Source organism: Eptesicus fuscus, chromosome 19, assembly GCF_027574615.1.
Source record: "Eptesicus fuscus isolate TK198812 chromosome 19, DD_ASM_mEF_20220401, whole genome shotgun sequence".
Classification (NCBI taxonomy): domain Eukaryota; kingdom Metazoa; phylum Chordata; class Mammalia; order Chiroptera; family Vespertilionidae; genus Eptesicus; species Eptesicus fuscus.
Window position 1 is genome coordinate 51,569,192 of NC_072491.1, and position 26,538 is coordinate 51,595,729.

At 41.1% G+C, this 26,538-nt stretch overlaps 1 protein-coding gene across 2 annotated transcripts in view; it reads left to right on the top strand.

The window, feature by feature from the left end:
* Positions 1-26,538, top strand: part of TPD52 (tumor protein D52) — a 194,015-nt gene that overhangs the window by 95,927 nt on the left and 71,550 nt on the right. For both annotated transcript variants that reach the window (XM_054708232.1, XM_008139266.3), the window contains one exon: positions 4,328-4,509. In XM_054708232.1, coding sequence (XP_054564207.1) covers positions 4,328-4,509 — 182 coding nt within the window. The remainder of the gene's footprint in view (positions 1-4,327; positions 4,510-26,538) is intronic.

Sequence of the window (26,538 nt, forward strand, 5' to 3'; positions counted from 1 at the left end):
TCTTATTTCTTTTATTAAAAAATTTTTTTAAACCTTTACCCCTCTTGTTGGTAGAGATTTATAGAACCTGTTAAGCCAGTTGGGAGCTCATCACCCATTTTATAGCCACAAGGTGGCAGTAGTTGAGCAGAGATTGGTTTTATGCTTTATGAGTATTACTGTTTTTTAAGGTAGAGGGTGGCATATTACTCTTCAGCACATTGAAAAAATGGTTTGCAAGAGTTTTTAAGACCACACAATAGAACATTGTATTATTTTAAGATGGAGAATAACATTTACTATTTTAGCTTATTTATTTGGAATACTGATGTTACAAGACAGTTTATAGTTTCATTTTAGTGATAGATTTTATGCAGATATTTTGTAAATGTTACTTTTTCCTTTATTTTGGAAATTGATTTCAGAGGAAGGGAGAGGGAGGAAGAGATAGAAACATCGATGACGAGAGAGAATCATTGATTGGCTGTCTCCTGCACACTCCACACTGGGGATTGAGCCCACAACCTGGGCATGTGCCCTGACCTGAACTGTGACCTCCTGGTTCATAGGTCGATGCTCAACCACTGAGTCACGCCAGCTGAGCTACTTTTCACTTTTTCATGAACATTTTTATTGGCATTTTTTATTTCAAAATGCTGGAATATCCCAGTCCACAGAATACTTAAATCAGAATATTTATATTTATATATATGTGTGTATATATATATATATATATGATTTACTGGGAAAGGCTAAAATATAGCTTATTTAAAGGATTTTTTTCTATATAAGAGGGGAAATGCTCATATTTTGAATATGTTTTAAGTCTGTTAAATTCATGTAGTAGCAATATCATATAGTTTTATTTAACCTTTTGTTTTCTCACCAATTTTATATTGACAACTTTAAAAATTATATCAATATTTAAAAAAACTAATATGTAACAGAATGTTGAAAATATTTGTGTGTAACCATAGTGCTGCTGGTTTTACATTAGCGAATTCTAGGAGCATTATTTCTGAGTTTGTAATAAAAATCTTCTGAAATCTTTAGTTTCAAAGTGGAATCTAACATTTTCAAAGCGTGTTTAAAAGAAATGACCAGTTAATATAAAAATAATGAAAGAGTGTGTTGGAAGTAGCTATGAATCTCTAGGGAAAGTAAGTTTTTGTCAACATCAATAAAATGTTTATAAATAATACTATACATTTTCTAAAAAAAAAAAAGAATATATTCTGCATGTATTTGTTTTGTGGGTGATCATATGATTTATTTCTAAGCAGTCAGACTCTTATGATTTCTTAAATTAGCATTAGCTTTTACTATTTTTATATCTTTCTTGAGTCTCATTTTTGCTTGAAAATCTTGCTCTCCTTTATTAAAAAATATATATTTATATTTTTATTATTATATATAAATATATATATATATATATAACGACAGAGAGTTAGAAACATTGATCAGCTGCCTCCTGCACACCTCCTCCTGGGGATGTGCCCGCAACCAAGGTACATGCCCTTGACTGGAATTGAACCTGGGACCCTTCAGTCCGCAGGCCGACGCTCTATCCACTGAGCCAAAAGGAGGGCCTTGCTCTCCTTTTAATGTGTGTAGGCTTTGTTTTATTTTGATTTTTCTTTTAAATGTCATATTAAATTTTTCTTTTATTTACATTAAGTTTTGTAACATGATTACAACTCTTGGGTTTGTTTTGATCAGCATTAAATAATGGGAAATAAAGGAAACTCACGTTTGAATGGAGCCTGGTTTGTAGGGTGGGGATATGGGAATAAAATTCAACAGTGTTGATGCAGTTTAAAGCTTTGGGTACTGTGGTGTTGGCAGTTGGCAGAGGGTGCATGAATGGTAGATGCCCCATCCAGGAGTAGGCTGCTCAACAAGTGCCTTGGCCTAGTTGAGACATTGGGTTTTCCCACAGGAAATAAGTGCAAACTGAGGCAGAGAATATTGATACCAGAGAAATGTAAACTTACGTTCATATAAAAACCTGTACACAAATGTTCATAGTAGCTTTACTTGTAATAGCCCAAACTGGAAATAGCTCAGATATCTTTTCAGCTGATCAATGGTTAGATAAACTGGTCCATCTGTGCCATGGAATACTACTTAGCAATACAAAGGAACAAGCAGCTGATTTACACATCAGCCTGAGAATCTCAAGGGAATCATGCTGAGTGAAAAAAGCCAGTCCCAGAGGGTTACGGACCCTGTGATTCCATTTGAGTGACGTTCTTGAAATGACAAAATTATAGAGATGGGGAACAGATTGGTAGTTACTGAAATTTAGGGATGGGGTGGGCAGAAGGGAGATGGAGAGCAAAATGTAGCGCTAGAACTGTCCTGCAACTGGACTGTGGTGGCAAATACATGAGCCTTCCTATGTGATAAAATTGTATAAAATCCGAATGCGATGGGTGTAATGTTATACTGTGTCTTACCAGATGTTACCATTGGGAGAACTGGGACAAAGGTGCGGGGATCTCCATGTGTTATTTCTTACCATTGCATGTGTATTTACAGTGGTCTCAAAAATAGGAAGTTTAATTTAAAAAACCATTTCACTAGTCTGTCAGGCCCAGCACTGGAAAGACCAACCCCATTATCCCACATCATTTCCTGTAAAATGATTTCTTTGGTTAGAAGCAGTGCTGTGTGGCATATCATGACTATGACTATGAAATTCTCTTAGTTTATGGATGGTGGTTTTGATGGAAGCTTTGTGGGCAGGGAAGGCAAATCCATATTCCGAGTGTCTATTCCAGTGATAATATACTCATTTAGAGTGGTCCTGTGTAACCACCCTGCCACCAGGGGCCGGCTGACCCTCCCCGGCAGTGCTGCTGTATTGGAAGCTTAGTGCTGGTCTCTGCTCTTGGCGGTTGGTCATTTAGCAGTGTTGAGTGAGTATAAGGCAGTGTTTCTTCCCACAGAAATTCAGGGTCCTGCAGCCTTGGCGAAATTTCTGGTTGTCCGGTGGTCCAGGACATGTTGAGATACCCCTCCGGCCCCTGCCACGGAAGCACATCCCTGCTGCCAGGCCACTGTGTTCTTGAACCCATTTGCGAGGGGAAAGAGCTTGACTGATGTCCACAGGACTGGTTGTCTTGTCCCCTGATTATTAAGCTTCCTCTCTGCTGAAGAAATCATTCCCATGTGACTCATTCGTTCTTCCACTCTGTGTCCATTCAGAGAGATCTATGGTAGCTACATGTCTTTCCCAGACCACCTGTCATCTATTTTCCAATTATGTTACTTCTAAATCCCCGACCATCCAGCAAAATCATGGGTCACTTCACACAAATCAACATAGATTCATACCTTGGCCCTGTCTTTGTCCAGGCAAAATGATCATTCAGGTGAACTGCTCAGTGTGGCTATGCCTTCACCACTGTCCTTCAGTCACCTGAGAGTCACCTGGAGAGGCTTGTCAGAGTCTCCATTCTGCGTGGCACGAGGCACAGATACGTCCAGGCACCCCCACGTGCCGGGTTGTAAAGGCCGAGCAGTAGAGTAGCCTGCCTGGTGGCCTGGACCTGTTGCAGAGCCTTGTCTTGTTCTGGGCCCCAGTCCGAATGGGCAGCTTTTCGGGTCCCTTGGTGTAAAGGTTGGAGAGGCATGTTCAAATAAGGTATTTGTTGCCTCCAAAATTCAGGCCCTGGTGAGCATAGGTTTGGAAAAACTGTAAGTTTTAAAAAAGTAATCAGCCTGCATTATTCGTTCAGTCATCCCTCAGTAATTCCAGTATGTAAAACAACTAGAAAGTGACAACACAAAACAATTAAAGAAGCTGTTTTCCTTTGAATAAAATTATAACAGGGTCAAGCCATTAAAAATACTGCATTATGAACTCATGTTCAGCTTGCTAATTGCAGGACCCTTAATCATTTTTATCTTACTGTGTGAAAATTGTATTACAAGAACGGTCACTCTCCCTAAGCCTGAATTGGAAGGCATGTTTTTGCAGGTGGTCAGTACTAGGAGTAAGTCCGTCGCCTCCTGGGATGCCCTCCTCACAGGCTCAGACTCCCCTCCTCCCCAGGCAGGAGGCTTTGTCCAAGGCCACTCCGAACCCTGCTCAGAGTCCTGGTTTCACTCGGCCACCCGGCCACGCTGGCTCCTCTTCACGAAGTAAAAGGAAAAAATGAAGTTGAAGAGTATACCTGGCTTTTTAAAGCAAAATCCTATGTAAATCTCTTTTACGATTGCTGCAAAATGTAAATATACAGCAAACTGACTTTTAAACTTCCCCAGTAAGATTTTATTATATCCACCGTATTATATCTTTATATTGAATTATATGCACATAAATACCTCTTTTCATATTTAGGGCTCTCTGAAAGGCGTGGAATCCTTCGCGTCTATGCTGAGACATTCTCCTCTCACTCAGATGGGACCTGCCAAGGATAAAATCGTCATTGGGCGAATCTTCCATATTGTGGAGAAGGATCTTTACATAGATTTTGGCGGCAAGTTTCATTGCGTGTGCACAAGACCAGAAGTGGACGGAGAGTAAGTACAGTCATTTCCAAGTGCTTTAATAGTGTTTCCATAAAGTTGAGATATTTCTAAAGTAGATTATTGGACTTTAGTTGGTGGTTTTAAAAAAGACAGAAAATATGCTTATTTCTCTCATAATGCCAGTTTGCCAAGTTGGGGCCAGATTCATGTCTTCTCAAAGCAGTGAAAATAGTTTTGGGGAAGAGTTGACTGTTCATCCTTTGTTTTCCCAAATGATAAACAGCAGTCACGGCGTAAGCCCTGTGGCTCTGGTTCCACAGTCTAGCAGTTCTTTCTAGCAGTGTGCTCGGGGGTGGCTCACTGCAGCCGGACTGCACCTGCCTGGCTGCCTGCTTCCTTCCCCCTCCCTCCGGGACACGCTCTGATGCCGGGAGCACAACTACCGCTCTGGGTCTACGGACAGTTTTTCTGAGAAAAACTTTCTACTTAGCCAGTTCTTTGTTGTCCAGTTTCCAATTTATCCGGGAAAGGAGGGTTATACTCTTTACAAAATAGTTGTCCAGTAGAGATGCTTCGGTTCTTTCTGAGACCCTCCTCCGGGGCTCTTACAGCTGCTTGTCACTTAGCTTTGAAAGTATACTGATCTTACTGTCTACAATATTTTATTTTTATTTTTATTTCAGAGAGGAACAGAGAGGGAGAGAGAGAAACATCAATGATGAGAATCATTGATTGGCTGCTTCCTGCACGCCCCCTACTGGGGATCGAGCCTGCAACCTGGGTATATACCCTGACAGGGAATTGGTTGCGGACCTCCTGGTTCATAGGTCGACACTCAACCATTGGGCCATGCCGGACGGGCTACCATATTTTAAAGTACTGTTTCAGTTATGTTGCCTTTCTACTTGAATCCAAACCAGAATTTGAGGGTGGGAGACATTTAATTCAAATCTTACCTGTAGCCTTTATCATTGGTGGAAAGATGACAACACCAAATGGGAAGCGATGAGATCTAACAGGTCTCTGGTCTCCACTGCATGCCAGCAGGTGTAGAGGACATGACAGGATGCAGCAGCTGACTGGCTGGACACATGTTTGCTCTCTGCCTTCATGTCAGGCCGCTGACTGCACATACTCTGGCAGATTCCTGCTCTGATGTATTTATTTAAGTGACTTTAAATAAGATGTAAGTATTTACCTAATTTGTTTATTATTCATCAGCCTGACCTTTTCTATCCCTTTTGAGAACCATTTTTCTCTTCATTTAGAGTTGTGTGTAGTTGAATCTATTCTACTGTAGGATCATTTAAATATTAATAAGATACATGAAAACTCAAATTTAATAAAATACCCAGCTTAACAAAATGGTTTAATTTTTTTATTATTGCTTTCAATAAATTCAGTGGCCTTTCAAACTTGGAGTAATGGATAAGATCAGAAATCATTTGGGTTAACCGAGTATCCGAATGAGTGAGGCACAAGCCTTTTAATAAGTTCTATAACTTTTTTTCTTTTACATTAGTTTTTGGGTTTTTTTTTTTTTTTTGAGAAAAAACTTTTGTTTATTAACTGACAGTGACTGATACAGGGTAAATGAATAATTATTTTACATTAGTTTTTGATTATGGCTTAAAGAAACGGTTTTGGCCTTTGTCCCAGGAAGCGCTAGAGTTGTGCAGAAAGGCTGCCGCGATTGCTCTGGGGCGGAGCAGCTCTGCATTCAACGTTTAAAGTGTGGGGAGTGGTGGTGGATATTTCTACTACAAAAAAGTAAAATGTTTGAGAAACATTTTTAAAAGAAAAATTAGTTCTAGAAATACACTACATTAATAGTAACATTCAGAATATAAACTAGTATTTAGGCATGTTCAGTAGTGTGATCTAGTTAGAGTGAATTGCAAAATAGAAATATTATAAGTAAATTTTGAGATTTTAGAGGTGTGGATGGGGCCTAATTTTTACAGTACCCACCTCAAAAGTTATAACTTATATTGTTTTTCTTTCATATCAGCTTCTGTCTTGCAATCAGAAATTATATTGTAACAAATCAGAATGACTCTGGCACTAACTTCTGGTAATTAATTGAAGTAATGACTTGCTGAGTTAATGAACATTCTCTTCTTTTCTATAAAACCCACTGTTGATACCAGTACTACATGGACAGTTAGAAAGTAGATGTCCTCTACTAACCTGGGCACTTTTGCTTCTTCCAGTTGAGGTATATCTTTAGCAAAAGCTAGTTGTGTTTGTTCCAAAACCTGTTTATATTCTTGTTAAGTAATATATTTGATTATTGCCTAAACTAATAAAATATGAGTACAGAAAGGGTTTTTGTTCTTATGAAATATAATTTTGGAAAGACTTCTCATAAAGGAGAGATTTTGTTTTTAAACAAAATTGTTATTGAATTTGAACGAGTAAACCATAACTATTGGAGGGGTCAGATCATAGAAATCTGGAAGGAATTGCTTTCCAAATGTCCTTCTGTCCCCGTTTTACACTGAAATGGCTGCCTCTGGCCATTGCAGACACTGCAGTGGGGGATTGTTTGTGTCAGGAAATCAGCACCGGGCCCCAGGATTGAGCCTCTACTCGGGGAGAAGGCCTGGCCCCACAGTAGGACATGTGCATTAATCGCTAAGTTAATGTCTTTGCAGCATACGAGTATATTTTTTAACGAGTCCTCACTTCAGTCTACTTTTCCATGAAGCACTCCTATGAGTCAGAGAGCTTCTGCTACTTAAAAATATAAAACACTCTGCCCATCATGTGAAGCTGCCTGCCCTTTTCTTCAGACATTTTTCCTGTGTCAATAATACGGCATACACTTTCCCAAACTGGTCCTAGTGTGGATTAAGGTCCCTTTTCCTATCCCAGTGGTCGGCAAACTCATTAGTCAACAGAGCCAAATATCAACAGTACAACGATTGAAATTTCTTTTGAGAGCCAAATTTTTTAAACTTAAACTTCTTCTAACGCCACTTCTTCAAAATAGACTCGCTCAGGCCATGGTATTTTGTGGAAGAGCCACACTCAAGGGGCCAAAGAGCCGCATGTGGCTCGCGAGCCGCAGTTTGCCGACCGCGGCCCTATCCCATGTGATAATCATGATAGCTAGGTTTTTTAAAACCTACATTGGACTTTATGTATGTCATCTGATTTATTCCTCCTTAAGAAGCATAGAAAGTGGAAGCTATTACCCCCATTTACCAAATCAAGAAAATGAGTCTCTGAGCATGAAGCATTCCAGTCATACAATTGCTTATTACCAAGGCAGGGGCTCCGACCTAGAGCTGTGTTACCAGTGCCGGGAATGTTCTCTTCACTCTCAAGTGCTGTTCTCTAAATCCTACAATATAGAGTTCTTAATATCTCATAAAAACCTCCTAAAACAGTCTCACATAGGAATCAGTTTAATGCAGGGACCTTGAAGGCATGTGGTAATGAAGCTTGATGGAGGTCTGTTCAAGAACTGTAGGTCACCTGTTACAGTGTCTTAGTTACGGTGTCCATGGTTATGGTACACCGGGGCCCTTGGTGTGGTGTCCACAGTGTGCTTGGATAGTGTTACCAGCAATTAGCTGATGAACAGTGGGTCCAGGTTTTGTTTCAGAATGAATGCTTTATCATAATTATAGTGATACCTGTGGTTACAAGAACTTAATGTCTGGCAATTATTAGTAGCTTAGAGTCAGCATCCCTGTAGTTACTTGGGAATAATAAGTTTATTCTACAAAGCGTAGAAAGTTGATTCTTTATAGATGTAATACTTAATTTTTAATTATTAGATTGATTCTTTTTGTAAAATGTCATCTACTTTCTTTGAACATTGTTAGACCTAAAGTAGTTTAACCTGCTTTTTTTGGTCTTTGTTTTTGATGACCAGGATCAAAGTAATAAACATTAATTTCTGTGTTGTATCATAATTCAAATATATAGAATTATTGCTCCTTAACCACATTACCCCCAGTTATGTAGTTTTTGTGTTTCACCTATGGGTGTCATCTTTTTTTTTTCTGTTGCTGCTCCTGTGTTTGCATTTTTAGCTTAGACCTCTTAATTTCTTCTTCTAATATTCTGATGCCTGGGAAACTGGTTACCAGATTTGTTGTGCTGAAAAAATAAGAACAACTAGTGCTTGAGTAAGAACCTTGCAGCCTCTTCTCTAGATAAGTGTGTGCACTTGGACTTCAGCGTGCATTTTGACAGCTCCAGCAGTCCTCAGCTTAACTCTGCATGGGTTCTGTGGGGACTTGATGCCACCAGATAACTGACTTCCTGAAGAGTGAGGTGTGACCGGGTTGCAGTCCTGCCTGTGTTGACGGCTGTTCACTGAGCTCTCGATAGGGTTTGTCACACATCGGAACAGTGTATGCTGACCTGGTCAGGTGCTGAGTGTCTTTGACATGAGCAGATACTGTGGTTGAGACTTTAACACCTCCAGCAGGACCAGTAGTGAAAATAACATGGATTATTGGATCGCAAGTACTATTTGAGGTGGTACCAATTCCTACAGTGAATTTGTAAGTAAATCAGTAAATTTCTTAAGAACATCATTAAGTCCAAAATATTGCTTTATGGTGTTGATTACTTTGGTTGGCATGGAATATACCTATAATACATTTTATGAGTCTCAAGAATTAAGCTGTTTATTTTATTTTTAAATAAAATGGGTCATGTACAGTTTTTCATGGAGTCAGCAAATATTTAATGAGCCACCTGTATGTCTAATGCTAGCGATGTACAGATTAAAGGCAACCCTTGCTCTCAGGGAGGTGATGGTTCAGTTGTGGGGATAGAGAGTGAACATACGTATATAACAGGTTTCCTGGCTTCTGTGGGGATTTGGAGAAGAGGGGATCACTGAACCTGTCAGCTTGTGCCAGGAGGTTTCCCAGAGGAACTAACATGGAACTGAGTTTATAGGGTGGGTGATGGTAGGAGATAGAAGTGGGGAAGGTAGAAGGGAGCCGCACTTGCAGAATACTTAGCGAGAGAGAGCCTGGCTCTGCTGGGGACTCAGGTGGCTTCCTTGGCTTAATTACATGATGAGAATTACGTGAATTACGCCTGAGGATCAAGAAAGGAGATTTTCGTTAGCAGTTTAGGGGACAGAAGGACCAGGTCTTGGTGACTGAGTAATTGTGAGTCGTGAGGCGGAAGGAATGATGTTTGGTTTCAGATGTAAATGACTATGTGGATAGTAAATTGGGTTGTATTGGTTGGGTAGGTGGGGGAGGGGATGTATTACATTGATATTTTTGCCAGCTTCAAAAATTAAAATGCCAGATTTAGATCGGTTTGATGCTGTCATTCCCACTCATGGTCATAATACTTTTGATTACTATCAGATAGAAATATAAAATCCTTGTGGTTAAATCATGCTTATCTTTTGGCTAAAGGGCCAAATTCTCTAAATCTTTTCATTAAGTTGTATTTTGATTTTTCATGAATGGTATACTTTTCTGTAAAATCCTGAAGTCCAGTTTTATTTTGTAAATATATTTTTGTTGATTTCAGAGAGGGAGAGATAGAAACAGCTATGAAAGAGAATCATTGATTGGCTGCCTCCTGCATGCCCCCTACTGGGGATCAAGCCCGCAACCTGTGCATGTGCCCTGACCGGGAATTAAACCCTGACTTCTGAGGTTCACAGGTTGACGCACAACCACTGACCCACGCCAGCTGGGCTGAAGTCCAGGTTTATAAGGGAAGTCCACTTATGTTTTAATGTGTTCATGAAGATTACATCTTTTAAAGCATTATTTCTACACTGGCATCTTTGTCACAACACACATGATTGACAGCTCTGAAATCGAAGTTTCAAAACAAGCCTGATTGGCAGTTCTAAGGTAACTAGCACATGCACTGAATATTATTTGTACTTTTGTGTGACAATAAGGTGGAATAAACAAGCTGATTTCCCAGTCTTTGTTTCCATTTCAGGTTGTATGATGTATCAGATCAAATGAAGAGTGAAGGGATAGATGTTGAATGTTTCAAAAACTGAAGTTTTCAAGGTGTATTTGTGGGGGAATAGAGAAAATAAGAATTTGAATGAAGCGGTTCTTTTTATTCCAGTGGATGTTGTACACAATTAAAATGCGTGTTTGTTTTTCAATAAATTGGTGATTGAAAATTATTATATTAGATTTTTATTAAAAGATCTCTGGTTATTTTTTAGGAAAAAAGAGCATCTGTTATATTTAACCTTTTAGTAAGACACCTTAAGACTATGTATAAATTATAAAATATGATCTCAGAAATGTTCTGAGTTCATGAAACACTTGTAATTCAGTCTTTGAATAGCATTAAGATAGAAAATACAAATAAATTAAAAAACCCTAAGCTCACAGAGACAGGAAACAGATTGGCGGTTGCCAGAGGGAGAGGCTAGTGGGCAAAATGAGTGAAGGTGGTCAAAAAGTACAGATTTCCAGTTATAAAATAAAGAAGTCATGGTGACTATAGTTAATAACACTGTGTTGCATATTGGAAAGCTCCTGAGAGAGTAGATCTTAAAAGTTCTCGTCACAAGAGAAAGTTTCTTGTGTAACTGTGTGGTGACACATGGTAACTAGGTTTACTGTGGTGATCATTTTACAATATGTACAAATATTGAATCATTACGTTGTACACCTGAGACTAATATAATGTTATATGTCAATTATACCTCTATAAACAAGTTTAAAAATTAATAGCATTAGTGGTCACCCCCCTGCCCCCAGGATATATGGCATAGCAATGTTTTATTGGATTGATTTATTCTATTGGATTCTATTTGATTGATGTGTGAACTTGATTTGCTTTCACGTAGCATGTTCACATATGTATAGCTGTATTATCCCAGAGATTGTGTAAGTTTATATGTCTAGTAAGGTTGTCCTATATGCCTTCCCAGGACTGTAAAAGTTAAAAGTGAATCTGGAAACTATGATGGTGGCTGCTTGTTAAGGAATGCAAGTAATTAAGTGTTCCCACAAAAGCTTTGAAGTTAATATCTTAATAGGACAAAGAGGAAAATAAGTCAAAGCTGTACTCCCACAATTAGTTCAGGCTGTAGTTCTATTGAGTTAAGAGTAGGTTTAAAAAAATTAAAAACTATCTTAATAGGAAGCGTGAGTTCTATTTTAGTTTATAGAATTTTGTATTAATTTAGATTGCCACTTGATAACATCTAGAGACTTTCAGAGACCCAGAATGTCAGCAAGTATTTTCTAATTTGTGATTAATAAGAATAATGATAGTTAACATTTGTTGAGCACTCTCTATGCGAGGCACTTTGCTAAGGGATTTGCAAGCATCATTTTCTTTCATCTTTACTACTCTAAGGTCCATACTGATAGAATCCTTACTTAAAAACACTAAGGAAAGAATAGCTTACAGAGCTTTTAAGCAAAGTACCCAAGGACAAGAGCTAGTAAGTTATCAGACCTGAGACAGTGTGGCTCTAAGTCCATGCTTTATGCAAACCAAGTACAGTTCCAGGTTTGTATGTGGTTTGTTCATTTTCTCAGCAATATTTACTGAGTATGTTAATTACAGTGTGCTGACTGCAGTCAGGAAGGATCGCGTGCTATTTTTAGGAGAGACACATGGAGCACAGGGGCACAGGAATGCATGAATAAAGGCTAAATGAGCGATAGGGTCAGGTAGGCATACAAGTGTTCAAAGGGGAAAGAAGTTAGAGAAATGATAGTTGAAATGGTTTTATAAACCAACCAAATAAGGGCCTCCTCAAAGCGATAAAACTTGAGCTAGATTCTGAAAGCTCGAGAAAGGGTGTTGGGAGAGTGAGCAAGGCACAGATTTGAGAAAGAGCTGGGCAGGGTTGTATGAATTATCTACAGCTGTGTAGCATATTCTCCAAAACTTAGGGGCTTACAACAGTAAACATCCTCTCACACAAAGGCTGGAGGTCAGGAACCCAGGAGTGTCTTAGCTGGACAGTTCTGCCTCAGGGTTTCTCCTGAGCTTCAGGCAAGATAGTGGCCAGGGCTGCAGGATTTGTTTCCAAGGTGGCTCCCAACATGCTGGCTGTGCGCAGGAGGCCTCAGTTCCTCATGAGGGCCTCTCCTGTGGGCTGCTTGAGTGTCCTCACACATAGTTAGCTTCCCCAGAATGAGTCATCTAAGAAGGAGCAAGTTTGGGGCAGTTGTGATGTATTTTATGACCTGGTCACACATTGTCACCTCTCCCATATTGTATTCATTAGGAGCAAGTCACTAAGCCCAACCCACACTCAAGGCGGGGAGGGTGTTAGTCTGCACCTTTTAAGAGGGAGATGTGTACCAAATGTGTGCACATATTTTAAAAGCACACAGTGGTCAAGAGCTTGCAGCTTGGCCGAAGTTTTAGGGCGGTAATGAAATATTTTCTTGGCTAGACAGGCCAGGATCCTTAAAGGGAAATTCTGAATTTCAGCTTAAATAGTCATGACAGTGGAGAGCTAGAAGAGTGGCTTTGGGAATTGGTCTTTTGGACGATGACCTAGCAGTGTTGTGTGAGAGGCATGGGCACAGCAAGCCCAGCTCTGAGGCTGCTGTACAACCCCGGAAGGGCCAGTTCAAGGGCCAGTTCGGGGCTGGGCTAGAGTGAGAGGTGGGAAAGGAAGCTAGGAGAGGCTGCTCAGAGAAATGACAGGTTTCCAGCCCCAGAGACTGAAAAATAGAAGTCCCAGCAGTAGGGAAGTGGGGTAGAGTTCGGCTGTAGAATAACAGACCTGGAATTAGCAACTTCATGTTGGCCTCTTTCTTTATTTCCTGCCTTTATCAGCAACAAAACAAAACAACCAAAAACCAAGGGCCGCAGCATTAGTGCAGCTGTGGGTTTGGGCCACATGAAGCCGGAGGGACTGGTTGGAAGAAATCTCGCCGTGTTCAGGTCGAAGCAGCCTGTTAGAGCAGCTTTATTTCGCAAAGTGAAGTGCAGGTTTGAAAATAGCAGATGGGAGTCCAGAGACCTTGCCAGGTGCCGTCAGGATGTGTTCTCAGTGTCCAGCCTCCGCCAGCGCTCTCAAGACTTGCGTTCATTTCTGGACTTCTCTTTGCCTTTTTTACTCCTAGCCTCTTGTTCCTCTTCGCCACCTCCTTAGCTGGTAAATCAAGCTAAGGTTTAATCTGCATGAAATTGCTGGCTTTTAAAAAATAGTTGAATAACTGAAATTTTATTGGATTCAACCTGATACTCCCTAGATTTCCTATTCTCTACCTTAAATTTTCTTTGATCATCTTTCTAAAGAGATTGATAAAATTGGGCAACATTTTACCTGTTTCTCCTTCAAACTATTGTTCTATTCCTCTGTCCCCTAGATTGCCCTGGTTTCTAAATTCCCATTTGTTCCTCAGTTCAGCCCACCTGGCCCTCCCTTGCCATTGTGCGTGTGTCAGGAACCTTCTGGCCACCTTCCTTCCCGCAGCTACCGCATGCTCTATGTAGGCAACACTGTGCCTTGCCTGTTCCCTTTTCTGAAATTGTCATAAAACTTCAACATCTCCGTCTACTTCCCTGTTCTTTTTAACATTCCTCTAAAAGTGCTGTACAAAATTTAGAGGATAAAAATGGTAGGGAGGAGACACAGTAGTTTTTGCATGTGCTGGGAGGTTGAGTAGGGCAAGTATCAGGAAGGACATGGGAGTGGATGACAAGAGGCTGGGTTCTAACCCTGGGCTAATTGAACCAAGAGAATTGTTCTAAGAGCTGTGTTTTGGCCTGGCCAGCATGGCTCAGTGGTTGCGAGTCAGCCTATGAAATAGGAGGTCACGGTTCGATTCTCCATCAGGGCACATGCCCGGGTTGTGGGCTCCATCCCCAGTGAAGGGCAGCAGGAGGTCAATGATTCTCTCTCATCACTGATGTTTCTCTCTCTCTCGCTCTCTCTCTCCTCTTTCTCTCTCTCTCTCTCTCCCCCTTCTCTCTCTCTCTCCCTTCCTCCCTGAAATCAGTAAAAATGTATTTTTTTAAAAAGAGCATTGTTTTGGAGTGCCTCTATTTTAAAAGCCACAGCATTATCATAATTGAAAAACACTTTGTATGCCGATAAATGACACTTATAAATGTCTTCATTCATATGTATCCCTTTTTCTTTTATTTGGTAAATTAGGAATCAGTGTAGCCCTATACTTGAAAATGTGATTTTTTGTTTTTAGCTTGTTTTAATTTTTAAGGAGAGATTTTTCCATAAGTATATTACAGCTAGGTTTCTTTTTTTTTAAATTTTAAAATATATATTTTATTGATTTTTTACAGAGAGGAAGGGAGAGGGATAGAGAGTTAGAAACATCGATGAGAGAGAAACATCAATCAGCTGCCTCCTGCATACCCTCCACTGGGGATGTGCCCGCAACCAAGGTACATGTCCTTGACCAGAATTGAACCTGGGACCCTTCAGTCTGCAGGCCAACGCTCTATCCACTGAGCCAAACCGGTTAGGGCAGCTAGGTTTCTTTTAAAGTTTGAATTCAGAACCTTAATTTGGACCTAAAATAAAATACTTTGTGTTTCTTTTTAAAATGCAAATTAGCGATTAAATAGGTGTAATTGGTCCTTAATTAGTACTGATTGAGCATATTATAACTGTTCATATGGATTTTATGCTGTTGCCCATGTCGTTTCTTTAATTTTTTAAGCAAATCTTTTTCTTGATGTATTTTTCTTGAAAGCATTTTCTTTTATATACAGTTCTTTTTCAAAATGGGGTTAGCAACTATTTGCTATGATATATAATGGAGAGAGCTATACTTCTCTTAGTGTGGAATATATGATTTGAAATTACTTGGTTTCCAAACTATATTGCTATGAATGCACATATTTTGAGACTTAGTATCTTTATTAGAGTTAACCTTACTTCAGAAGTTCTATTTTACTCACCACCCATTTTTTTTGGTTACCGTATTTTCCGGCGTATAAGACGACTGGGCGTATAGAAGATTTTCCTGGGTTAAAAAGTCGTCTTATACGCCAGAAAATATGGTATACTGATTTATTTTGTATTTATTATAAAGATATATGCCAAACTATTTTTGAAAGTTAATAGCTAAACATAAACTCTTTAAATCTGAAAATCATTTCCAGATATGAAATATCTTTTTTCTTTAAAAAAATATATTTTATTGATTTTTTTACAGAGAGGAAGGGAGAGGGAGAGAGAGTTAGAAACATCAATGAGAGAGAAACATCAATCAGTTGCCTCCTGCACACCCTCTACTGGGCATGTGCCCACAACCAAGGTACATGCCCTTGACTGGAATCGAACCTGGGACCTTTCAGTCCACAGGCCGATGTTCTATTCACTGAGCCAAACCAGCTAGGGCAAAATATCTTTTTTCTAATTGTCATTGTAAATATTTTAACCTTCCTGTTTTCTGGATGTAATTTATTTAGAAACTTTAATTCTGAATTTAGCTTGTCTTTCAAATATAATGCCTTCACAGTGAATTTTTTAAGTTCTTTATTTCATTTATTTCACTGAAGGAAACATACGAAATTTGAAGGAACTTGTTCCAAAAGTAAAGCTCAGAGAATATGCTAGTTTGTAATATAAGGTCTCTGTGTTAGTAATGGTCATGATGGTGATGATGTTCATGACTGAGAGTAGCAGCAGCCACTTCCTAAATTTTAGGACTGTTATGAAATTCTTCCTCTAAAATAATCTGAAGTCACTTTAAGAAAATAAACATATGCTATGTGTTTTGGTAAAAATAATTTTAATATGTGGCATAGTGCTTTGCAGATTATAAGTTCATCATAAATATTCATTGCTTACTTTTTTGATAGACAGGAGTCACAAAAGCATTTAGCTAACAACAGTAGAGTGTTGCAATTATTGTTTGAGATATACTGTCTTAGAGTTTTATTGGTGTTATAAAGGAATAAAATCACCTTCATTAAAGAGGATTGAGTATTCCTGTTTCAGTAAAGAATTGAGAGCCATCTAAGTTTTGAGAAGAGAAATAAAATTAATGTTGACTTCAATGAAAATTTCTTATTTTCTAGAATTGAAAATTAGGAGCTACATGTTCTTATCTTCATAGTTGTCTAATCTATCTATATATATAAAAGCCTAAGTGACCGAATGACTAGTTGACCGGTTGCTATGATGCACACTGACCACCACGGGGCAGATGCTCAACACAGGAACTGCCCCCTGGTGGTCAGTGTGCTCCCACAGCCAACCTCCCATGGCCGGCCAACCTTCCGTGGTCCCTCCCCCTGGCTGGCCGGCCCCAATCTGCCCAATCGGGACTGGGTGAGATGGCCCCTGTTGGCCCCGATCGCTAGCCAGGCCGAGGGACCCCACCCATGCACAAATTTGTGCACCAGGCCTCTAGTATCCTACCTAATAAAAGAGTAATATGCAAATTGACCATACCTTTGCTACACCCACAAGCCACGCCCACAAGCCACGCCCACCAGCCAGTCAGAGCGAGTATGCAAATAAACCCAACCAAGATGGCTACAGCCACAGAGAGCAAGGTTTCCCAGGCAACGGAGGAAGCCAAGCTTTCTGCCTGCCCTTGCCAGCCTAAGCCTCCACTCAAGCTACAAAGTTTCAATTATAGAAGGTAAACAAATCCAAACAGAAATGGCGGCAGCCACGGAGCTGGAGAGACCAGGCCAGGGTTGCCCCCGGCAATGGAGAAAGCCAAGCTTTCCACCTGCCCTGGCCGGCCTAGGCCTCCACTCCAGGCTACAAAGTTTCAATTATAGAAGGTGAATTAACCCCAACCGAAATGTCTGCTGGCCATGGAGCGAGCAGGAGGCTTGACTCCGCTCCAGGCTACAAAGTTTCAATTGTAGAAGATAAATAAATTCCAGATACCAGGGCATCTGCTTGGGTCGCCAGGGGGCGTGGCTGGCCTGAAAACCACCACAGGCCCCTTTCTCAGGCCGCCCCATGCCCCAAGGGAACCCCCACCCTGATCCGGGACACCCTTCAGGGCAAACCAGCTGGCCCCCACACCTGCACCAGGCCTCTATCCTCCTATCTAATAATAGACAAATATGCAAATTGACCATACCTCCGACACACCCACAAGCCACGCCCACCATCCAATCAGAGCGAGTATGCAAATTAATCCAAACCAAGATGGCTACAGCCACAGAGAGCAAAGTTTCCTAGGTAACAGAGGAAGCCAAGCTTTCCGCCTGCCCTTGCCAGGCCTAAGCCTCCACTCAAGCTACAAAGTTTCAATTATAGAAGGTAAACAAATTCAAACAAATGGCGGCAGAATGGAACTTGAGAGAGCAGGCCAGGGTTGCTGCCGGCAACAGGGGAAGCAAAGCTTTCCGCACACCCTGGCTGGGCCCACCCGCTTAAGGCAACAAAGTTTCAATTATAACCCCAACACAAATGGCTGCCTGCTTCGGAGGGAGCCCCAGGCTTGGCTCCGCTCCAGGCTACAAAGTTTCAATTGTAGAAGGAAAATAAATCCCAGATACCAGGGCCTCTCTTGGGTTGCCAGGGGGCGTGGCTGGCCTGCAAACCACCACAGTCCCCTCGCTCAGGCCGCCCACACCCCAAGGGAACCCCCACCTGATCCGGGACGCCCTTCAGGGCAAACAAGCTGGCCCCCACCCCTGTACCAGGCCTCTATCCTATCTAATAAAAGTAATATGCAGATTGATCATCACTGCAACACACAATATAGCTGCCCCCATGTGGTCAAAGATCCTGCCCCCATGTGGACACAAGATGGCCACCACAAGATGGCCAGCAGGAGAGGGCAGTTGGGAGGCACCCGGCCTGCAAGGGAGGGCAGTTGGAGGTGATCAACCCTGCAGGAGAGGGCAGTTAGGGATGACCAGGCCGGCAGAGGAGGGAAGTTGAGGGCAAACAGGCTGGCAGCAGAGTGGTTAGGGGGTGATCAGGCTGGCAGGCAGAAGCGGTTAGGGGCAATCAGGAAGGCAGGCAGGCAAGCAGTTGGGAGCCAGCAGTCCTGGATTGTGAGAGGGATGTCCGACTGCCCGTTTAGGGATCCGACTGCCCACCGGGATCGGGCCTAAACGGGCAGTTGGACATCCCTCGAGGGGTCCCATATTGGAGAGGGTACAGGCTGGGCTGAGGGACAACCCCCCTCCGTGCACGAATTTCGTGCACTGGGCCTCTAGTCCTATCTAATAAAAGAGTAATATGCAGATTGACCATCACTGCAACACACAATATGGCTGCCCCCATGTGGTCAAAGATCCTGCCCCCATGTGGACACAAGATGGCCACCACAAGATGGCCAGCAGGGGAGGGAAGTTGGGAGGCACCAGGCCTGCAAGGGAGGGCAGTTGGAGGCGATCAAGCCTGCAGGGGAGGGCAGTTAGGGGTGACCAGGCCAGCAGAGGAGGGAAGTTGGGGGCAAACAGGCTGGCAGGGGAGCAGTTAGGCATCAATCAGGCTGGCAGCGGAGTGGTTAGGGGGTGATCGGGCTGGCAGGCAGAAGCGGTTAGGGGAAATCAGGAAGGCAGGCAGGCGAGCAGTTGGGAGCCAGCAGTCCTGGATTGTGAGAGGGCAGTCAGACATCCCTCGAGGGGTCCCAGATTGGAGAGGATGCAGGCTGGGCTGAGGGACACCCCCTCCGTGCACGAATTTCGTGCACCGGGCCTCTAGTTATCATAATAATTATGTGTGTTATGTGCTGTTGACTTGGCTCAGACTTCTGGTGACCCGATGAGTGAGTGACATTCACAATGTCCTGTCCTCAGCTCTGCTCAGCTCCTGTAGACTCATGCCTACGGCTTCTTTTATGGAGTCAGTCCATCTCATATTTGGTCACCTTTTCCTGCTGCCTTCTCTTTTTCCCAGTGTTGTTGTCTTTTCCAAAGAACCTTGCCTTCTCATGATGCACCCAAAGTAAGACAACTTCATTTGTCATTTTTGCCTTCAGTGATGTTTCAGGCTTAATTTGCTCTAAGGCCCTTTTGTTCATCTTTCTAGCAGTCCTATGTATCCCTAGAGTCCTCCTCCAACATTGTATTTCAGATGAATTATTCTTTTTTCCTGTCAGTCTTTACTGTCCAACTTTCACATCCATACATAGTGATTGGGAATATGAGGGTGTAGATAGTTTTGGCTTGGTCTCTCATGATGCATCTGTGTATTATTAGGTTTTCTTTTCTAATTCTTCCATAACTGCCCTTCCGAGTCTCAGCCTTCTTGTGATTTCTTGGCTGCTGTCTCCATTTGAATTGATGAGTGAACTAGGGTAAGCAATCTTTAACATTTTCAATGTATTCACTGTGTATTTCTTCTGTAGTCAGATTTTATCATCTTTTTTTTAATCCTCACCTGAGGATATGATTTTCATTGATTGTAGAAAGGGAGTAGAGGAAGAGGGAGGGAGAGAAGGAAAAAGGGAGGGGGGACGGAGGGAGGGAGGGGCGGGAGAGAGAGAGAGAAAGAGAGAGAGAGAGAGAGAGAGGTGTGAGAGAGAAACATCCAATTGCCTCCCGCAGGAGCCTGGACTGGGCATTGAATCCAAAACCTGGGAATGTGCCCTGACCGGAAATTGAACCACAACCCTTCTACGCACAGCCAGGGCAGATTTTTGTTTTCTTGGTGTTCAAATGGGGTCCCGCTTTCTTCTTTCACTTTCATCAGAAGTTATTTCAAATCACTGCTACTTTCTGCAAGTAAGATGGGGTCATCTGCATCTCTTAAGTTATTGATAGTTCTTCCACCAATTTCCACTCCTTCCTCTGAGGTTAGCCCAGTTTTTTGTATATGTTCTGCCAGAGATTGAACAAATAAGGGGACAAATGCACCGTTGTCTGACACTTTGCCTATAGGAAACCATTCTGTCTCCATATTCTGTCCCCACAGCGCCTGCCTTCTCCACCAGCTTGAATATCCCACATTTCTGGTAGCTCTTACTATGGTGAGTTGCTTTTCTAAGCATCATTGTCCCTGAAGAGAGAATTTCTGAATTTGAATCCTGGTTCTGCTACATATTAATTGTGTGATCTTGGGCAAGTTGCTTAACTTCATGGGAGCCTCACTTGTCTTTAAAATGGACGAATGAAAACAAAATAAAATGGATGAATGAAATAATAGTACTTACTTCACATGATTGGGTGGGAATTAAATGAGGTCACCATGGTCTTCATTATCTTGAAGAGCCGACATGTTGACCCTTTTCTACATGTCAAGCAGACACTGTACACCGTGCCTCACTGACATGCCTACTTCACAGGTGAGGAGAGAGCCTCAGGGGATCTGTGGCTTTCCAGATCACTTAGCCTCGTTTCACTGCACATGGCAGAAAGCTTGATGACTGTGGCTTCGACATATGGAGACTTATTTTTCTGGCAAACGAATTCTGGACGTTGGCGGCTTCTGGGGTCTCTTCCGCAACTTGGCAGCAGCCGGCTGGCTGCCTGCGTCCTGCGCTCTGGGTGCAGCGAGGTGTCGGAGTCTCTGGGGCAGCATGTCTGCGTTTCCCGCAGGAAGACATGGGAGGGACAGTCAGCTTCTGTCTCCTCGTCTGGAAACAGACTCTAGAATCCTCTCCAGATTTCAGCCTACCTGTCCTCGATTAGCCCTGTGTAAGACGCCCCTCCCAGGCTCCGGGGAAGGCGCTGCAGACGTTAGGGATGAACAGTATTTTGCATTTTTCAGAATAAAAATTACTTACCTTTTTAGGGTGGCTGAATTTTGAAGGTAAAGTTGTGTGTCCCGCCCTATCGTCAAATAAAAATATAAAACAAAGCAAAAATTAGTAACTGAATGCTTTTCTTATTACTAAGATATGTTTGTTTTAGATAATTTCTGATAACATTTTTCAACTTTCTATAGTCAAGAAAACATAATACGTAATTAAAGTAATGAGTTTTTGCTTCTTTCCGTTCTAATTATTATGATTTAACTCATGAGTAAATGAGTTTGTTCTTTGCTCATTTCCTAAGAGTAGCTATTCACTGATTTCATTTTCTGGAAAATTATGTCATGATTCTTGGAAGCTGCTTATTTATTTATTTATTTATTTATTTATTTATTTATGTATTGTTTTGGTGGTTTTATTTTTTGGTGTTTTTTTTTTCTTCCAGAGATGGGGGTAGGGTGAAGAACGGGTGAAATTAGGTCATAATTCAAATTTTCTATTCACTTCTCAAATACATAACCATAGCTTATTCTTTTATTCTGTCTTTTCTATATTTGATGTAAATTACAGTGACTTTTGTAGAGAAAGGGTAAGATCCAGTAAGCTTGTGAGCCAGGAACATTATTTACTCTTGTAGGCATGGAGATCGAGGCTGGAGGAGTTCCGAAAGCCGTGCCGAGTCAGGAACCCCGCGTACCGTGGAGCGGGGGTGGAGCCAGCTTGCTCCACAGTGCACTGTGGGGATGCAGTCCCGAGCATTCTGTCCACTGAGGACAGCTTTCTGTTTCTTTTAAAATACAAATGACATGTTCACCAAATCAAACACACCTCTACTATCCCTTTTTACATTTCAGCAACCTTTCGTTGTAATAATCTTTTGTAAAATAACTAAGAAATATTATCTATAATAATAAAAGCATAATATGCTAATTAGACTGGACAGCTGAACGACCTTCTGGACAACCTTGTGGACCTGCGAGGGCCGAGGTGGCTGCAAGGGCTGAGCCCCTTGCACGAATTTTGTGCATCGGGCCTCTAGTTAAGTATAAGCCATAGTTGATCTTAGGCCACACTCTGATTTCTGTTTTACCAAATCACTTATCAGAGATATTATCAAGTAATTTTATCTAAGGTCAGGTAAATTCAGCCATTGGCTAATGCAGGGATGGCTGTTCCCACATTGACCTTTCTAGTCTGAATTTCAAAGTATGTCTTTTTAACTCATGACATTGCAGTGTGGTCGTTTTACATTTCTGTATGTACTAGAGGCCCAGTGCAGAAATTCGTGCACGGGTAGGGTCCCTAGCAGCTGCTGCTGCTGCCAGCTGGGGGGGGGGGCCTCCCTTCCCCCGGCCGCCTGCCGCCACCAGCCCCACCCCCTGGTCGAACTCCCGGTCGAACTCCCAGTCAAGGGGACAATTTGCATATTAGGCTTCTATTGTATAGGATAGCTCTATTTTCAGGTTCATTTTTTTTTGAATTAGGTAATTAACCAAGCAAAATATTTCTAGTTGCATTTAAAATATATTTTGATTTCAGAAAGGAAGAGAGAGGGAGTGAGAGAGAGAAATATCAATGATGAGAGAGAATAATTGATCAGCTGCCTCCTGCACACCCTGCACTGGGGATCAAGCCTGCAACCCTGGGCATGTGCCCTGAAGAGGAATCGAACCGTGACCTCCTGGTTCATAGGTCTGCGCTCAACAACTGAGTCACACCAGCCGGGCTCTAGTTGCATTTTTATAATAGAAAAGAAAGTAGAAAAAGTATATGTACATCTGTCATTGTAAATATCATCAAATGCATGTGCTCTGTTACGTTAAAACTGTGTGTGGTGATGAATGTGAGCTAGACTAGTTGTGGTAGTCGTTTCACAGCATATACATATCTCGGGTCATTACATAGTACACCTGAAATTAATGTTCTATGTCAGTTATATCTCAATTTAAAAATATATTGATAAAACTAAAAATAAACAACATACACACACCAAAAAACCCCACAACCTTCAAACATCTACCAATCATTTTGGTGAATGTCCTTCTAGTTTTTTCATCTTAGACTCAGATTTTTGTTTGTTTATGGTTTAGTCGATTTCTTTGCTACCCAGGAAGCACACCTGATAAAAGAAAGCAAAGTCCCTTGTTCAGAATATAGTTTTCTGCATAGTTTATAAAGATGTACCCAAATTGATTACCAAAACATTAGACAATAGCTCTTTAATGTCTTTATATGGTTGAAGATGCTAGCTTTTATTTTATTTTCCAAATCAGCATACTGCATTTATGTGGCCGTTGAATACCCTACCCATCAGCTTTTTATCTTAAAGACTTTTTTTTCTAATGAGTAAAAGTATGTAGATATCACCTCACTAGATAAATTCTAATTTAGTTTTTGGGAATATTTGATTTGTCCTTTTTTATTTATGTTTAAGATTTCCCAGTATTGTAGAATGTTTAACATGTATCTGTAGCCCATGTATAATACTTTCATATGGTTTAAGTAATGTATTTACTACATGTTAACCCTTTTTAAAATAACATTTTAAAGCTCTCTTTCTGTGTTCTGAACTCTGCATCTGAATTTCATGTAAAAATAGTGTGTAGTTTAAAAAAATGTATTTATCAATTCTTAGGTGTGTTTTTTTTCAGTTACCTATTAGCAGAGAATAAGAAGTTTGTACTCATGATCTGATTAGTTGTGATTTTAAAAACAAGAACTTTCTGATGGGTGGGGATGTAAAATGGTGAAGCCACTTTGAAAAATATTTTGGCAGTTCCTTAAGTACTTAAACAGAGTTACCATATGACCCAGCAATTCCACTCCTAGGTATGTGCCCAAAAGAAATGAAAACATGTTCACTCAAAAACTTGTACACAGCCCTGGCTCATGTGGCTCAGTTGGTTGAGTGCACCAGAAGGTTCTGGGTTCATTTCCCAGTCAGGGCACATAACAGGTTGTAGGTTCGATCCCCAGTTGGAGCAACCAATCTGTTTCTCTTTCACATCGATGTTTTTAAAATTAAAAAACAAACAGACTTGTTCACAGATGTTCATATCTGTATTATTCATAATGACCAAAAGGTGGAAACAACTCAAATATCCACCAACTGATGAATTGATAAACAAAATGTGTGTGTTTGTGTATATAGTCCATACAATGGAATATTACTCAGTCCTAAACGGGAGTGAAGTACTGATACATGACACAGCATGACCACCTTGAAAGCATTATGCATGCCAGTGAGAGGAGCCAGTCACAAAGGGCTACATGCTGTATGATTTCATGTCTGTGAAGTGTCCAGAATAGGCAAATATTTAGAAGTAGAAAGTAGATTAGTGGTTGCCAGGGATGAAGGGTTAGGGCCTGGAGGGATGATGGTTAAAGAGTACAGGGTTTCTTTTTGGAGTAATAAAAGTCTTAAAAAATTGATTGTGGTAATAGGTGAAACTTTAAATGGGTGAATTGTATGGTATGTGAGTTATATGTTAATAAAAGAAACTTGTCTGTGTAAGAATGGCAACATAAGGGAGTCAAAAGACTCAATTTCTTCCTGTTCTAGTTTTGTCAGCTTGAGCAATTCACACATCCTCTTTGATCCTCTGTCCCATTGTCTTGTTGATTTTTTTAGAGCCTCCCCAGTTCTAACATCTATGGTTTTAATGTTGGGGAATGATCTGATGACAGCTGTCAACAAATAAGCATTTAGGCACACTGATGGCTCTTATTCCACGGTTTCCCCATTGCAGGCCTCGCCCTCTTCTCCCCTATGGTGGCTTCTAAAGGGAAGCTCACTGTTTGTTTGTATTAAAGAGCATTTTCCCAAAGTTACTGTCCAGTGCAGTTCACCTCATTTCTTAGCCCAGACAATGCATGTGGTGCCACACAGTCTGCTCTGCTGTCACACAGCGTCAGTTACTCCGTTAGAAAGCATGCTAAGAGCAGCCCTGGTCACTGCGACGCTGGTCAGGGCCTCAGCAAGTAACCACTGACTTTATTTATAGCAGTGTGTGTTTTGGATTCACAACATTTTATCTGTTGTAGACATAGTGTGTTATTTGCTTGGTTGCTTTATAATTGTGATAGTTTCATGCCACCCACTGTAGGCTGTTGTGCAGTGCTCTTTCTAACCACAAATTAAGGAGTTATTTTTCTGTGGTTCAGTCATACACAAGGATTGTATTGCAAGAGTTGACAGAGCCCAGGTTCCATAAACAGTTTTTTTGGAAGAAATTTAGCAGAGCAACTAGATTTTTGGTGCTGAAAACATTGGAGGGCAGAATTCAGATGCACAGAATATAATTTGTTAGTCATAAAATTGTTGAACATCTTGCTATAAAATGTCAGATGAGGGATTTACTGAATGTTCTCTGGTTGGAATATGGCAGCAGTCCTTTCAATAGGACAGAGTTGTAGGAATTTCCCTACCCCGAGATCAGGGCATATTTAGACTTTTGGGGTCATGGGCCCACTTGAGAATACGTGAAAGCACCTTGTCAATGTAGGCAAATGTATGCATGTACATTTATGCACACCTTTGCATGCAATATTAGGGGTTCTCAGACTCCCCTAACACACACATGGACCTAAAGAGCCATGATCTAGAGATACGGGAACAAGGTAGGTTTTATCTACTGGAGTCTTCTAGTGGCAATTTGGAGTTGGAGCCATGTGGTCCTGATGGCAGTGCGTAAGGATGCTGACCTTGGTGGAAGATAGAGGTTGTCCCCATGATAAGGTGCCTGGCTCTTTTTTTTTTTTTTTTACTTTTACTGCTGTGCCCAAGAGTGTACAGTAGTAGGTGCTCTTTCAGTATTTGCCAAGTAAATGAGGAGATCCCAGGAGAGGGTGTTCTTTGGAAGAGCTGACTCTTGTTTCCACATCTCGCTGTACCTTGTTTCTGTCCTTTCCACCTGAATAGCTGATATTTGAGAAAAATATCAGAGTCCACCTAGTGATACCCCAGCTGTTCGCTTTAGATCCGAGCACCAGCTGAGTTTTCCTGTTTACGTCTCTCCTTGCACAACCATGTTGCAGATGGCCAAGTTTTCCTATTGCTCTGCCTTTTCCACTTCAGGTATTACTTTAGAAATTAGAGAAAGAAAGGGCAGGGTTCATAAAAAGGTTTTGTATTGTTTCTAGTTATTTTGAAAACCTACAAGATTTTTTGAAATATATATTTGGCTAAAATTTCGGTTTTATAAGTGATAAAAATTTTGCTCTGCAATTTCATTCCAGAGTTCTCCATTCTGTCTTTATTTAGAAAATAATAACCCAAAGCTAGAACCAATACTTCCTACTTCTTTGAAAATCAAATTGATAGCTCAGATTTCCAAATTGTTTCTGCCTGTCTAGTGAATGACTTCAAAAGACAATCTAAATCTTTTCCATAGAAATGACTTTTTTCTTAAATAGATTTAGTAGATCATCCTCAGTCACCTTTTGAGAAGTAAATGAAAATAAGTTATATTGTTAAATTACTTTTTTCAAA